The 14,152-nt window shown below is 35.8% G+C and overlaps 1 protein-coding gene across 2 annotated transcripts in view; it reads right to left on the reverse strand.

Moving 5' to 3' along the window:
- LOC128187078 (uncharacterized) overlaps positions 1-13,080 on the reverse strand; it is a 30,016-nt gene extending 16,936 nt beyond the window's left edge. For both annotated transcript variants that reach the window (XM_052857177.1, XM_052857175.1), the window contains exons 1-2: positions 10,661-13,080; positions 7,313-7,391 (exon numbers count right to left, since the gene is read on the reverse strand). In XM_052857177.1, the coding sequence (XP_052713137.1) occupies positions 7,313-7,391; positions 10,661-12,775 (2,194 nt within the window). In that variant the 5' untranslated portion in view covers positions 12,776-13,080. The remainder of the gene's footprint in view (positions 1-7,312; positions 7,392-10,660) is intronic.
- Between the last annotated feature and the right edge of the window lie 1,072 nt (positions 13,081-14,152).

A 14,152-nucleotide genomic window follows, 5' to 3' on the forward strand; every position in this document is an offset into this window, starting at 1 on the left:
TTCAGGTGGCTCATTGTCAGTTATAAGTTCACTTATCACAGAATTTCATTCACAAACTCTGTCACTCATTTCTTATTTGGACTAGAAAGAAATTAAGCGAGTTAATCGCACAGTATGTGGTTTACAGGGAAATTAGTGGGTTATTAATTCACCAAGGCAATTATGGCTCTTATCCTCCATGCACTTGTGCTGTAATAATACAAAACTTGTTACATATTTAACATAATGAGTTCAAGTACTGTAAAAAAGGCTTTCAACATTGGACATCTTCAAATGACTCACATTGCCTCTCTAACCACTTTCACTCACACAACAAGGAAGAGAGGTTCTACGACTAACATCCCTAAATGCCACCGAGAATGTTTCCTTTCTCCCCCGGATCTACAAACACAGAAACAATGGCCTATATTCCATCAGTCTGGGCAGAGAGATTGGCCAGCATCATGCACCAAGACCTACTCTATATTTCTTCTCTATAAAGCAATTAGCTACAGATTGCTGGCATCCAATAGCCTATCAAATCATATTAATTTTATTTATTCAGACAAATTGTTGTGAATATTGAGGCTACATGTCAAATCTCCAATAAAAATAGCTGACTAAGAATCTTTCAGGGAAATACCATAACATCTTCCTAAAACAGTGATTATCAATCTCTAAAGGTTAAACCCATAAAAAGTAGTATATCTAAAGAACTACCAAATCCTATGAAAATATTACAAAAACCTTGTAAAGATAGAAGGACAGAATGGCTCAAACTCACCAAAATTACATCACCAATCACATACAGTTTTCTCTGAGAGACCATGAAATCAACTCTTGAGCATTATGTTCAGAATGACAGCGCCTCTGTCGACATTCAGAGCTGTTACTTACAGTTCTCAGGCAGTTAATGAAGGGAACCTAGTGATCCTGAGCTACTTCTGCTGTTTGGAGACAAAGAAACACGACAACAGCCATTAAGACAGAGACCAGAGGGAGAGGTGTGAAGATAGACAGATCTTGTCATTCCACCATCTTGGGGGGTTCTACAGGAGCCAACTATCCGCCATCACACAATATCTAAGTCCAGTAATGCTACGACAAATCACAAAAGATTTCACCAGCCAGATCAAACAGTGGCTCTTCTCATAATTGGGCGTAAATTACTTCAAATCCAATAAATGAATTCCAAACAGAAGCTAAACGTGCTGGAGACTCCTCCGATCAATAACAAAGTTATATACTTTTCTCATCCTCCGCGGTTTAACATCACATGATAAGGTCGGAATACATTAATCTTTATCCACAGTAATTGACTTGTATAGTCAATAATGTTTCACAATGGCATCCAGTCTATAATTCTTCTGCTTCTGTTCAGGAGGGCATGGTTATGTACACAGCCAATGTCAAAAGCTAACAGCTCTCTCTGCCAACTTCTTTCCTGCAGGACTGTGTGATGTTAGCTGGTTACACAACTGATTGGAATCTTAAAACAATTATTGTCATTTTTCAAAGTGTTGATGCTTTAATGAGAAAGCTATGCACGGGCACCAAATCAATAATTTATCCTTGAACATCATAGGCTTTTTATTGGGGGAACATAGTACGAGTACTGTTATTTATAAATCAGGACAGGATATTGGGGTTTGTACTTTTCTCCCCCTGAGGTCAACATCCCCTCAGCCTCAAGGACAGACTGAGACAAGGAGAAACATGTAAGCAGTGGGGCCATTAATCATTTTTACTCACTAACTTTTACAGGTTGTGGGGAAATAATCATGATTTAAACCTACCATTGAATCACTTCAAATGAAAACAGCATACTTTGGATGCTTCACAGAAATAACAAGATCCAAAGTTCTTCAACAGAATCCCATCAATGGAATTTAAACTAAGCTACCTCACTACAGTTAATATCTTGGTTTAGCTCCCTTTCTGCTCCCTTGCTAGCACAGTTATTTCCCTTAACATTTGGCCAATTCTTCAACACTATCAGATGTCTTGTAGCTGTCATCAGACGCATGTTCTAATCTACCAAGGTGATGTATATCATCAAGCAACCCCCTATAGATGGCAGAAAAATATGGCAAAGTCTGATCTTTGGATAACATCAGCATTTTTTTTTTAATCTAGCTAATCTAACTCATTTAATCCCAGACAGAACAATATCCTACTACAACCTTTTGCTAACTATCTCTTTAATGGCCAATATTTCTGTATAATGGGGCTTTATGATACCATCAAGCAATTCAGAAGGTGTTCAACAAACTCCTTTCCTCTGCCTTTCTGTACACTAAGCCAGGCTATGAAGATTGCACCAAATCTCTGACACAGTGATCAAATAAGCCCTAGCATTTATTGGTTGGATTGCAAACTATTTCTCTAAACATTATCAAGAATTTGAAGTAGTATTTCCTAAAGTGAGTCACATAACAAGAAATATATTAATCATTGGTGCTCTATTGAACTTTACTGGTTGGGTTGTTTATCTCCTATACACCAACAGCAGTACTCAAAAATCTCCAGGAAGTCATACACCACCCCACCATACAGTCCTAATTCCTACAAATACCCTCCATAACTTGATTAAACTCAGAAGATAAAATATTTATAGGAAGGTAGATAATTGCTAGTTTGGCTAATTTTTTACTATTGTCAGTCAGCGAGGAACAATTAAATGCCTGGTGCATGAGCTATTCACAATCACGTCTAGTTTATTGACACACTCAGCCATCCCTCTAAATATCTAAACAGTAATTAACTGGCTAATCAATTCACCACTAATAATTCTACATCTCTCCAACACCAAACAAAGTCTCCTCTCTACATTCCTCACATCATGGGCATTCAACAATTCATTATCAACTCAACTTCCTAACCAAGGCGATCAGATATCAACCTGCTGACAGCTGATATCTGATATCTCACATGACTTAACCTCAGACCTCAAACAAACAAAAGCACTCACTTACTGTGATGTAAAGAACAATGATATTACCCACAATTCCACTTAACAAATCCTCACAGTTATGATCCATCAAACACGAATAGAAATGATTTCCATCCTGATTCCCTTGTCTGAAATCTGCAAGTAAATTCCACACCGTTTTAATACTTCTCTCTCCCCTGTAGTTTGGCTTCAAGTTTTGTGAAACATGCACAGCCTGACAAGCAATATGCACATGTTGTAACAATCCCGCAATATCATGTGCAGTCTGAGATAATCTACTGTGTACTCTCTGCTATGAGGGGTCGTGGGGTCACAAAACAGCAGATAAAATATCTACAGTGAAATATAAAACATATTCAAGGCGTAATTGTCTGTTCCTTTTCTGGCAGGCAATTTTCAATAGGTGTTAAAATCTTTTCCTCCACTGAGATGGCCGATCTTTAAAAGGATCAATCATAAATAATCGCTTCAACACTGAAGTAGTCTTCTCAAACACACGGCTAGGTGAAGTTATATTGATGCACTGTCATAAACACAAATATTTGTAATTCAATGTGTAATTGATGTTAAACTTTATAATCGTTCCCAAATCACACGCACCTTTTTGTGTTGAAATTCATTGACCCAATCAATTTTCTTGCTAAAGAAGTTTGTCGGAGAGCAGCAAGCTGTCGATACACAAGACTTCCTATTAAATACCTGTCAAGCCGACAAATAAAGATTGTGTTGTATGATATATTTTTATCAATAAACCTGGGATTGAAACTCGCATTTGACCTGCGGTGACTTGTGTGACCTTGGTTTTGTTCACATTCCATCGCCTCCACAGCAAGTAGATTTCAAATGTATTTAATTGAGCCTTGTGATAATGTTTCATAAAACTTATATACTCAGAAATATCACCTTATAATGCAAACTGATCCCCTTCTTGGGTGAAATCCAGAATAGGACTGTCACTGACTTCTAAAATTAACCAAGATAATTTTTGGGGGTATATTCTTTTATGTATAAATCTTGTTTATAACCCCCGAGGGCTATATGCATGCTGTTACTAATGTGAATAATTCAACTGTTGTTAAAGTGAGCCAAAACCTCATCACTTTGGTCTTATGTAGCTAAGAAAATCATCTGAACATCCAAAATTACGGGGCATTTTTTAATCAATTTGCCATCAGTTTATATTTCCTTGGCTGTGATCATGTGATCAGTTAGAACAGTTTCCATGACAATAAAAGGGATCTACTTTAAATTTGTTTCCTTTCCTGTCACATTAGGACACTTTTATCAATAACGTAGTACTGTAATCTGTGACTCCATTACTGTTATACAAAAGCGAATTAGGTTTTGCTGAGACTTCTCCAATCAACAAGTAATTAGATTTTGCGGAAAAAGCAGCTTTATGCTTCTTTGGAAAGCCATTCTTTTTTATAAGGATAAATGGCAAAAGCGTGTTAAGTGCCTGCAGCCTGCTATATTGGCTCCTAATGACAGATACTCTACAGTTTAAAAAATCGCCAGTATTGATTGGGGTTTCAACGAAATGCCAAGTACCTGTGAGGTGAATTAGGTGTAATAAAAGGAAAATGAATAAAAAAAAATAAGAAAAAAGGAAATGACAGGTTTCAACACAAAACAAATTCTTTATAGAAATTCTTAATAAGATCTTGGCCGATACGCCAGCATTGAATGCCCATGATGGGATTTTTTAATCTGTATCGAATTTCATTAACCACCGGTATTTGGAAATTTTTTACTTCTACTTCATTGTGATTTAGCAAAGCTCAGAAATATTTCTGACTGTTCTTTGCTGATCAGTCATTACACATCAACACAGTATAACTATGATGTCAATACAGCATGGGCAATCGGAGACGAGAACAATATTAATTAATCAGCCAGAAAGAATAAAGAAGGGTCTCCATAACTATGGCTTGTTCATCACCCAATAAACAAGCTAGAATCAGACGCGGACATCCACAAATTGGTCGGCAAGTCTCACAGGAAATTGCGCTAGATCCATTTACAAGGATACATATGATATCCCTGCAATTTCCATAAAATGATTCATTAAATATTGATATACTAATATCTTTTTATTATTAAGGTTAGCGTTTTTCACCCCCATGTTTATAAAGCTTTTGCATATTGATCGGGGTCCATACAAGAGAAATCAATCCGCTTACTGAGGAGCCGATATTAATGGACAAATTTCCCGTGAACCTATTAGTTTATTATTTAACACAGACTACAAAATTACAAGGAGATATTGATTCCTGACACAATAAAGGAATAATATTCCACCCCATTACCATAACTATATTTAAAATACAGCATCTGTCTGATTCTTTGTTTTGACAAGTGGAAAAAAAAAATGATTTTTAAAAAGGTACCGTATCAAAGAAAAAACTCATGAACTATCATATTTTTTCCTCCATGATTTCATAAAGGAGACTTTAAAAATGTTTCTATTAATTTTTATCCAAGATATGAAAAATACCAAAAAAGTTTTCAGGTTTTTTCTAATCAAAGGAAAACATCAAAATTAGAAATGAACACCTTCAATTGAGATGACCAGTTTAATGAGCGTTATTACCGCCAGATTAAGGATGCCTGGACATTGCTGAACTTCTCAGTGTAAATCATTTTATCAACCAGTCATCACCCGTAATGGTGAAGCTTTCCATCAGATATCGATAAAGGAATTTTTTCGGATATAAATCTGATAATGGCGTAACATCTTCTACAAAATCACAAGGAGAGATAATCGTAATGTGCAGCACGGCAAACTAATCTGATCACTTCCATATAAAAAAAAAGTCAGGCTCTCTAATAAAACACGGCAAAACAAAAAACTGCGAAGTGAAAAAATCAATATTCCCAACAGAGGCCATAATTACAGCACTTCAGTAATGTCACATCGGAGAGGTCCTAGCGGGGCTCTGTAACGGGAGGCGTTCTGTCATTGCGTTTGTGTTTTATGCAACATTGACACGCCTGGGTCAGGGGTGTCGCACTTGATTCCCCAGATACTGTCACCGTGTCTTTGTCATTGATTTCTCCCCCGTTTTTTGTGGTGAGATGGCTGAGCTTCAAGAAGCTGTAATTGTGCCCTGGGGTGTGCAAGAATTCTTAGAAAATTCCAGGTTAAATCAGTAGGATTAAAGATGTTATCTGGGGTGTTTAGCAGACCCCCATTCACCAGACAGTGAGAAATTGTAAACATTTACCCCAGTGTCTAACCATCTGCATGCTCTCACATTTACAGTTTATTTGGCTGTTACTTCAGAACAAGTCAGTTTACCAAAATAACCCCTCATCTGATGAGGCTTTATCTGTTGATGTAATACCAATACAGTGACTTGAAATTCAGTTACTGCCATTTATGTAACAAATATCATTAAGATTTATCTCATAACTACATTATTTCATTTAGAGCAATTGATCAGTCATTCTTTTTGAAGATAAAAATAAACAGTTAAATAAAACACAACATGGAAAGAGTCAAAAGAGAGACAACTTGTACAAAAATTGCAAAGAGAGGCAACTTGTGTTAAAACCTGTGATTTATTCATCATTTTAATCTGTAGCAGAGTGATTGATTTTCATTCATTTGTTAGTTCAGCTCAAGTTTCAGATTTCAAAGTCAAAATGAGTAATAACTTTATTGTGTGTTCAGGGATATTTTTTTCACTTTATTGATTGAAGGAAAAACCATTTCCTTTTCTAACCTTATTTTTTTTAAAAAAGGTTAATGTTGTCAACGGCATTTCAAAAGTATCATCTTTTAACTTTTTTTTTACCTGTCCATAGCAAAGAATTCACTGGATTTGCTAAGTGGTTGGGACATTTTTTAACAGTGGAATCTTTTGCAGTTATAAAATATAATGAATTTTTATATTATTCCCCTAATAGCATACCATAATTTGAATCCTGGACCACAGAGCTAATGTATATATATATATATATCACAAACTCATTTTTAACTGTTTTGTCATTCCTTGTACATAGTCCCTGTTTACTTCTTGATGTTCATATATATAATTACTTACCTCAATGCAAAGAAGAAAAGGTGAAAAAAATGCTACAATAAACCACACCAAGTTTAATATAGCATTATTTGCACACAAAATTTTTCAAAAATGCTTAGCATAAAGGTGCTTAATGGTTGACATTTGACAATTACAGATTTTAAAGTTTGCGACAAATAATGCCAAGACAATAACACACTGAACGTACTGATAACTATAGACGGAATACACAGTTTGTGAGTATACAAAGACAGCAGGTGAGTACAGAGGAAAGGGTTGAGTACAGTGACAGAGTGATTACCTACAGAGACAAACATCGAGTTAGGGGACACAGTTCAAGTACGGTACATACCATTCTCTGATGCTGTTTCATCCAGGCTCTCTATGTCAATGTCTCTGCTCTCTACAGCTTCAGAATGAGATTCCTTCTCCTAAAGGAATACAAGTAATAGGTAGATAAAAACACATCAAAAAACATAACTGATCATGTGACTTTTGCTGGTCACTTGTTATTTACTAAAAGAATATTTTTCATCAAATAAATACGGGTATTATTGCAGCTATCATGTTGTGTGTGTTATGAATGTTGAATATATATATATATATATAAAAAAAAAAAAAGAAGCACTAGCAAACCAACAACACTCGTTATCTAAAGTGTCGGATCAAAAGATATACGGTTATAAGATGAGATATAAAAAAGCACTAAAAATAACCAACGACACGAACAATAAAGTAAAATATTGTCAAATTAACTAAATAATATATAAAAACAAGACTAATTAAAGATGTAGCTGCCACGTTTTGATCCGGTGTTTAAACATTATCTAGTTTTTATATATTATTTAGTTTAGTTTAGTGCTAGTTTTGTAGATGTTTTTCTTTTTTTTTATGTAGTTTTTATTTTGTTGTCCTGAAGAAGGGACGGGTTGTCCCGAAAATTTGACAATATTTTACTTTATTGTTCGTGTCGTTGGTTATTTTTAGTGCTTTTTATATATATATATATATATATATATATATCTATCTCTCTCTCTCTATATATATATCTCTATATCTCTCTCATGAAAACACTAATTAACACATCCCTATGTTGATTTGTGCATAAACAAAAATTCAAATCTATCAAAGAGTGACCATGAACATAATGGCACAGTTTCTGTATATACATGTATTGGGGTATATGTAAGTTCATTATTATCTTGACCTATGCTATAGCCACTTTAAGATGCCCAAAATATATATTACACAAACTAGAAAACTGACCAGTCAGGAAGGGCCCCGCTATGACAATTAATATAGAGAAGTGAAGAAAACTTTGAATTCCATCCTCTTTATATTAACAATGATGAAAAATAAATGCCCGGCAGAAGATGTAAAGAACTGGAATATATAGGATCTCGTGATTTGTAGTTGGATATGATTTTCATCCAACAATTAAAGTGTTTTTTTCTTAAGCCTTAGTGAGGGGATAAAACACACAAGTTGGATAAAAATCATATTATACTACAAATCATGAGATTCTATTTATCCCATATTTTATACACCGCAATCAATGTTTACACTGTTTATAAAACTCTACATTATTTTTACTTCATTATGCCTAGGCAAATCCCATTGTAAAGTCACAACTCTGGAATATCAAAAAAATATCCAATGAGTCATATCCACGGGATAAAGTGGGTTAACATGGGATGAAATAAAATTTGTTAAAAAAACAAAGAATTGATACCAATGCAATGATACCTAGGCTTTGCCTCTATTCAATAAAACTATCATAAATCATTGTGTACGGTATTTTAACCCCAAAAAATATGAATATTATATTTCAAATCCATATTTCAAAGAATGTACACAATACTACACATCATTCAAAATTGACCTTAACTTCAAAACAAAGTTCATTTGCAGACACAGGCAGTGCAGTAATTAATCTCAATGTGACAGATAAAGATAAAGCTTAGGATTTTCTTCCTGTGGAAGGTTAATTAATCCCAAAGGACAAATATTGCACAGCCTTCCATGTATACAATGGTAACATTCTCAGCAGTTATCTCTCTTTGCCCATTCATTCTCAGCTGTTATCTCTCTTTGCCCATTCTTCTTATGCATAGTTATGAATCTACCCCACCACCCCAGCTCCAAACCAGAAGACATAGAGAACCAAACTTAGCATCAAAATATGTATTTCTGCCTACTGAACTACCATACCAAATTTGAACTTGATTGGGCAACCATAAAAAAAGTTATTAGAAAAAAACAGGAAATTTGTGGACGGAAGAGTGACAGACGGACGGACGGACAGAAGGACGGACGGACAGAGTGATTACTATAGGGCACCCGCAAATCCTTGCGGGGCCCTAATAAATGATAAAAATCTTACTGCTTCAGAGACTAATGTAAACTAGTCAGAAAATATGCTCTATCTGGTAATATAAATATGCCATATTGATAATGTTAATTTTTTTTGTAAAATTTTTGAAGATGCTTAAAAATGAGCTGCACAAGACAAAGTCAATATAAATTTAATGCATATTGATTGACATTATAGAAAATAACATATTATTTTTTTAAGACATCAACATTAGATATACTCTAAAAATATCCCTGTAATTTAGTTATATGGTAACTTTTTCAGTTCCTTGCTTGTAAGAGAGATAATGTGACACAATTTAACCCCCCCCCCCCCCACCCCCCCAACTGGAAGATAATTATGACTTTTTTCAATCAAGTCCATTTTTTTGGCAATTAAAAATTGATTTTCTGGTTATTTGCAAAATATATTATATGCTATCAACAAGATCAGTAGAAATTTATTATCGGTACAATTTTGGCATTTCTAAATGATGATATTAAAACATAAAATATGCACTTTCACATTTTTTATTTTGATTACTGGTAGAATGTGACAGCACAAAAAGGTACTAATAAAATAAGGTTTAGGATTTTTTTTTATATATTAACATTATGATGTGCTCTATAAAGATTATATAATTTATATATACCAGATTTCATGGTCACTTTCCAGGCATATATTTCGAGATACATGCAGTGCATTAGAAATTACCTTTCTGTGTATAACCTTGGCATTTTGTAAAATAATCTTATACTCGATAAGTTAATTAGGAAAAAAAATTGTACAATGGCTATACAGAGGTTGTTTAAACTCTGAGCAATTTACGACAGTGAACACATGAACAATACAACTTTTTCACACAACAGTAGCAAAGTACATGTACTTATAAAAAACTTGGGCAGTGCAAATTAAAAATTACAGGGGTTTTCCTATTATTTTTAAACTGGGTCCAGGGTCCATAGAATTGCGGAAATTGATGCGTAAACTGATGACATTAGGAAAATGATAAAATTTCTAATAATACTACTAGTTTCATTATCATGCTCCAAAATGTAAACAAAAGTAAAGAAAAAAGCTGTTTTGTTGCATTTTAAATATCAGCAAGGTTAAATATTAATTCAAATGACTTTGTTAAAATAACATTTTTCTCTTCTGTCTTTAAAAAAGTCAATAGCTCTTTCCAACATCTATGGACACCTTGATTGGGAAAAAAGGTTTTGAGTTGGGAAAATATTGATGATTTTTCAATTGGGAATGGATTCGGTTAACAGACCCCAAAATAAGCCAGGAAAGCTCCTGAATTATATCATTAAATATAGATATAAATTTAAATGTAAGTCCCACCTCTCTCTCCATGTAAGCACTTTGATCAGCAAGCTCAAGTCCAGTGGTTCTCTGGACCCAGTTGTATTTCCTAAGGCCAATTGGCACCTTAAGCCTCTCATATTCACTGAACTGCTGGTTCAAATCCAAGGCGCAGGGCTTACAAGCAATCACCAATAGCCCCCCATTGAGTATCAGGGAATCTGGGGGACATTTAATGTCCTTCAGGAAAGGAAACTTGGCTGCCTCCAGCATTTTGACTTGTTTGCGATCAGTTCTTTTAGCACAAATGTAGCAGACAAAATCCGGCATAACATATCTGCGATGCCAGCGGTTGACAGTTTCAGCATTGGGATATTCTTCAAAAAGGTTCCATTGCTTTAAAAGCATGTGGAAACAGATGCTGCACACAATCACAAAGCCTTCCTCTGTCATTGGGTCTGCCCCAGGGGCGGGGCTTGAGCTTCTCAGGAAGGGAAAGAAGGGCAACACCATGGTATTGTTGCTCTTTGTTTCTTGAGTGACTGGGTAGGCACTGATCACATGGGTGTTCATCATTCTTGACTTTTCACCACACAAGAAGCAGATCTTTTTAGGTTTTGAAACAGCTTGCTCTAAAGGATGGGGTATGGTTGAAATGGTTGAAGTGGAGCTGCCTACAATCTCGAACGGTCTTTTCATTGTTGTGGAGAGTTTCTGAGGTGACAATGCATTTGTGAGATGTCCTAGCTTTCCTTCGGACACTGCTATGGCTAACAGACCAGCTGAGCTTAGGCTGCTGTTACCAGACATCCCTTCGCTAATGTGGATGTTCAGAGGGTGAGTAGCTTCTGTCTTTACGACAGTCTTCTTTGACTCCTGGTTTTCGCTAGCATCCACGTCTCGATTCCTTTCAGTATCATCCCTGTTACAAGACAGAGAGTACTTGCGTTGATACACAGGAATTTGCATGGATTCTTGTACCTGCCATTGATGGTAGAGCTCAGCATAACAGTTTCTGCATGATAAAACAGACCCGTCAGATTTCAAAGGTTGTGCCCCTTTTGGACGTTGAAGTTCTTGGACAAATGGAAAGAAAAGAGTCCCCATGGAAGGATCGCGTGGTGGAACAGTGTACAACAATCTGATCAAATCACTGCCATACAGTTTTCCACACAAATAACACACATAATCATCAGTTTCAACTGGAGTTTTAGGTACTCTATCAAGATGACTCACTGGTTCGGACTTAGGGATCTTAACTTTATCATCACAGAGTTTGTAGACACGGTTCTGAAATGGTACTCCTGCTAACTCATAAGCTTGCCACTGCTGGTATAGAAGGAGTCTGCAGTCCCCACACACAATCGCTTGGCCATGTTGGTTCAGGGGGAAGGCTCCCTCTGGTGGACTTATTTTTTGCAAGACTGGGAAGAAAGGTTCACTGGTTGAATTCATAGCTGTGGACACGTACTTACAATTTCTCACTAACGTGCTCTGTGCACAAATGTAACAAATAATGGTCTGTTCCTTATCACTTGGTGCTGTAGTTTGTTTTGTCTTTGGTTCTTTTCTCACTGTCAGATCAAGCACACCCTCACTATGTCCCCTCTTAGGAGTTTGATGTACAGGGGTCTCCACCCGTGGTTGGCTTGGTAGTTTAGATTTCACTTGAGATTTTGCATCAGATTTGTAGTTAAAGCTTTGTTCTCCAGGGGCAGAGTGGTTACTGCTGGGGGTGGCCCTTTCCTCTTTGCGATATGGTGGTGAAGGAGGGTAATCTCTAGTGCTGTTGTCTGGGGAGCCGCGACCCTCGACCCCTGGTTGATAATTAAGACCCATGATCTGAGCAATGTACTCCCCCTGCAGTCTCATCTCGGCACCAGTGAAATGCCCATCGTCTGCACGCTTCAACCAGTACAAGCGCTTGATTGCTGGAGTCTTTGACCGCTCGTAGGTCTCCCACTGTTGAGTCAAAAAAGCATAACACACTCTGCAACAGTCCACATTGCCGTTACTAGTCGGTAGTCGGGCTCCTTTGGGTGGATCATGGTGTTCAAGAAAGGGAAAATAAGGTAGTCTGTCATGTGGTTTAATTCGCAGCGAAGATTCCGCTCCCAGGCTACCACACACAAAACAGACGTGTCGACCTGACATTTTTACATCAACTTTATCAAATTCATCACATCAGACTAGTCTATTACGATTATTATACATAAAAACACCGTGTTTACTGTCAAACATAGTTCCTTGGTCTTTCATCTTTTATCAATAGTTTTTCCTCTTGTGAGAAATATTCACGCATGATGAGCTTCGATTCATCGATCTAAACACTTCTTGTATTTGAAAATATTTCCAATCCGATCAAAAAATTCTTCATTGTTCGGTTATTGTTGAGTTTAAAAACAATGAAAACGTACTACGAGGGAATCCCTGTTTTTTGGCGGCCATGTTTGGACATCTGTCTTTTCCCATAATGCAACTCCGAAGAAAAAATAAATCTTGACAGGTGCTTGGCTATAAATAGATCAGTCGAGACTCCCCTACAACTTGCAAGCGCGATTTGAATTTGTAATAGTATCACAAAATTTAAATAAGAATCAAATAGTAAATATATTTAGATTTCAGTACATACCTCAAATTAGTTAATCGCGTACACTCACGCGCAAAATGTATGTCATTTTCCCCCTTTTCCATTTATATTTCATTGAAAGCAAGCGTCTTTTTTCCCCTTTTCCATTTATATTTCATTGAAAACAAGACTTATTTTTAGAAGGTTTTCTGGTGTTTTTTTTGTGTCAGATTTAGAAGAAATTTAAACAGATTACAGTAGATTCAATTTGCACTGTTTGACATACATGGAAATGGTTTTTTGACAAAACATTTGTAAAATTTGGTATTTCAAACACACCACTAAGATCTTTGCAATTTGCAAACCGAAAAATCTTACTTTGGATTGGTAATACCAATTAAATCTTATGAACAGAAGATTAGAAAAATATCTACATTTTATGCCAAAAAAAGCGTGAGTATACGTGAGCAAAAACTGTTGCTTTTGCCTTTCCAGACATCAATGCTTTCAAAAACAGACAGAATACTTTGAGATCTAAATTACCGGTGAAATACTTATACAAATCATGATACTATCTTTATATTTGTATAAACTACTTTTATGACTATATATTATATGCACATTGTTCATATGTTTTGACATACTGAGTGATGTACATTTGCCCGGCTGTTACAATTAAGTTCATGTATTGTATGTGTATGGACTATTTTTATATGTAGAATCTCTCTTTTAGGCATTTCTATCTAATATCTGTAATCTTGTATGCCCTCTGGGCCCAAAATTGGAAATAAACTATTATTATTATGAAATGATATAGATCTAATTGTGTGAAAGTTACTGAAAAGTAAATGCAGTTCGTTCTCTGCAAAGAACGTGTATATTGGTAACATTTTAAGCCAAAATGCAGGAGGACGGTTTATAGATCAGATAAAAATAGAGTTTTCCGTCCCATTGCCATTCCG

This window comes from Crassostrea angulata, chromosome 6 (genome assembly GCF_025612915.1).
Source record: "Crassostrea angulata isolate pt1a10 chromosome 6, ASM2561291v2, whole genome shotgun sequence".
NCBI lineage: Eukaryota > Metazoa > Mollusca > Bivalvia > Ostreida > Ostreidae > Magallana > Magallana angulata.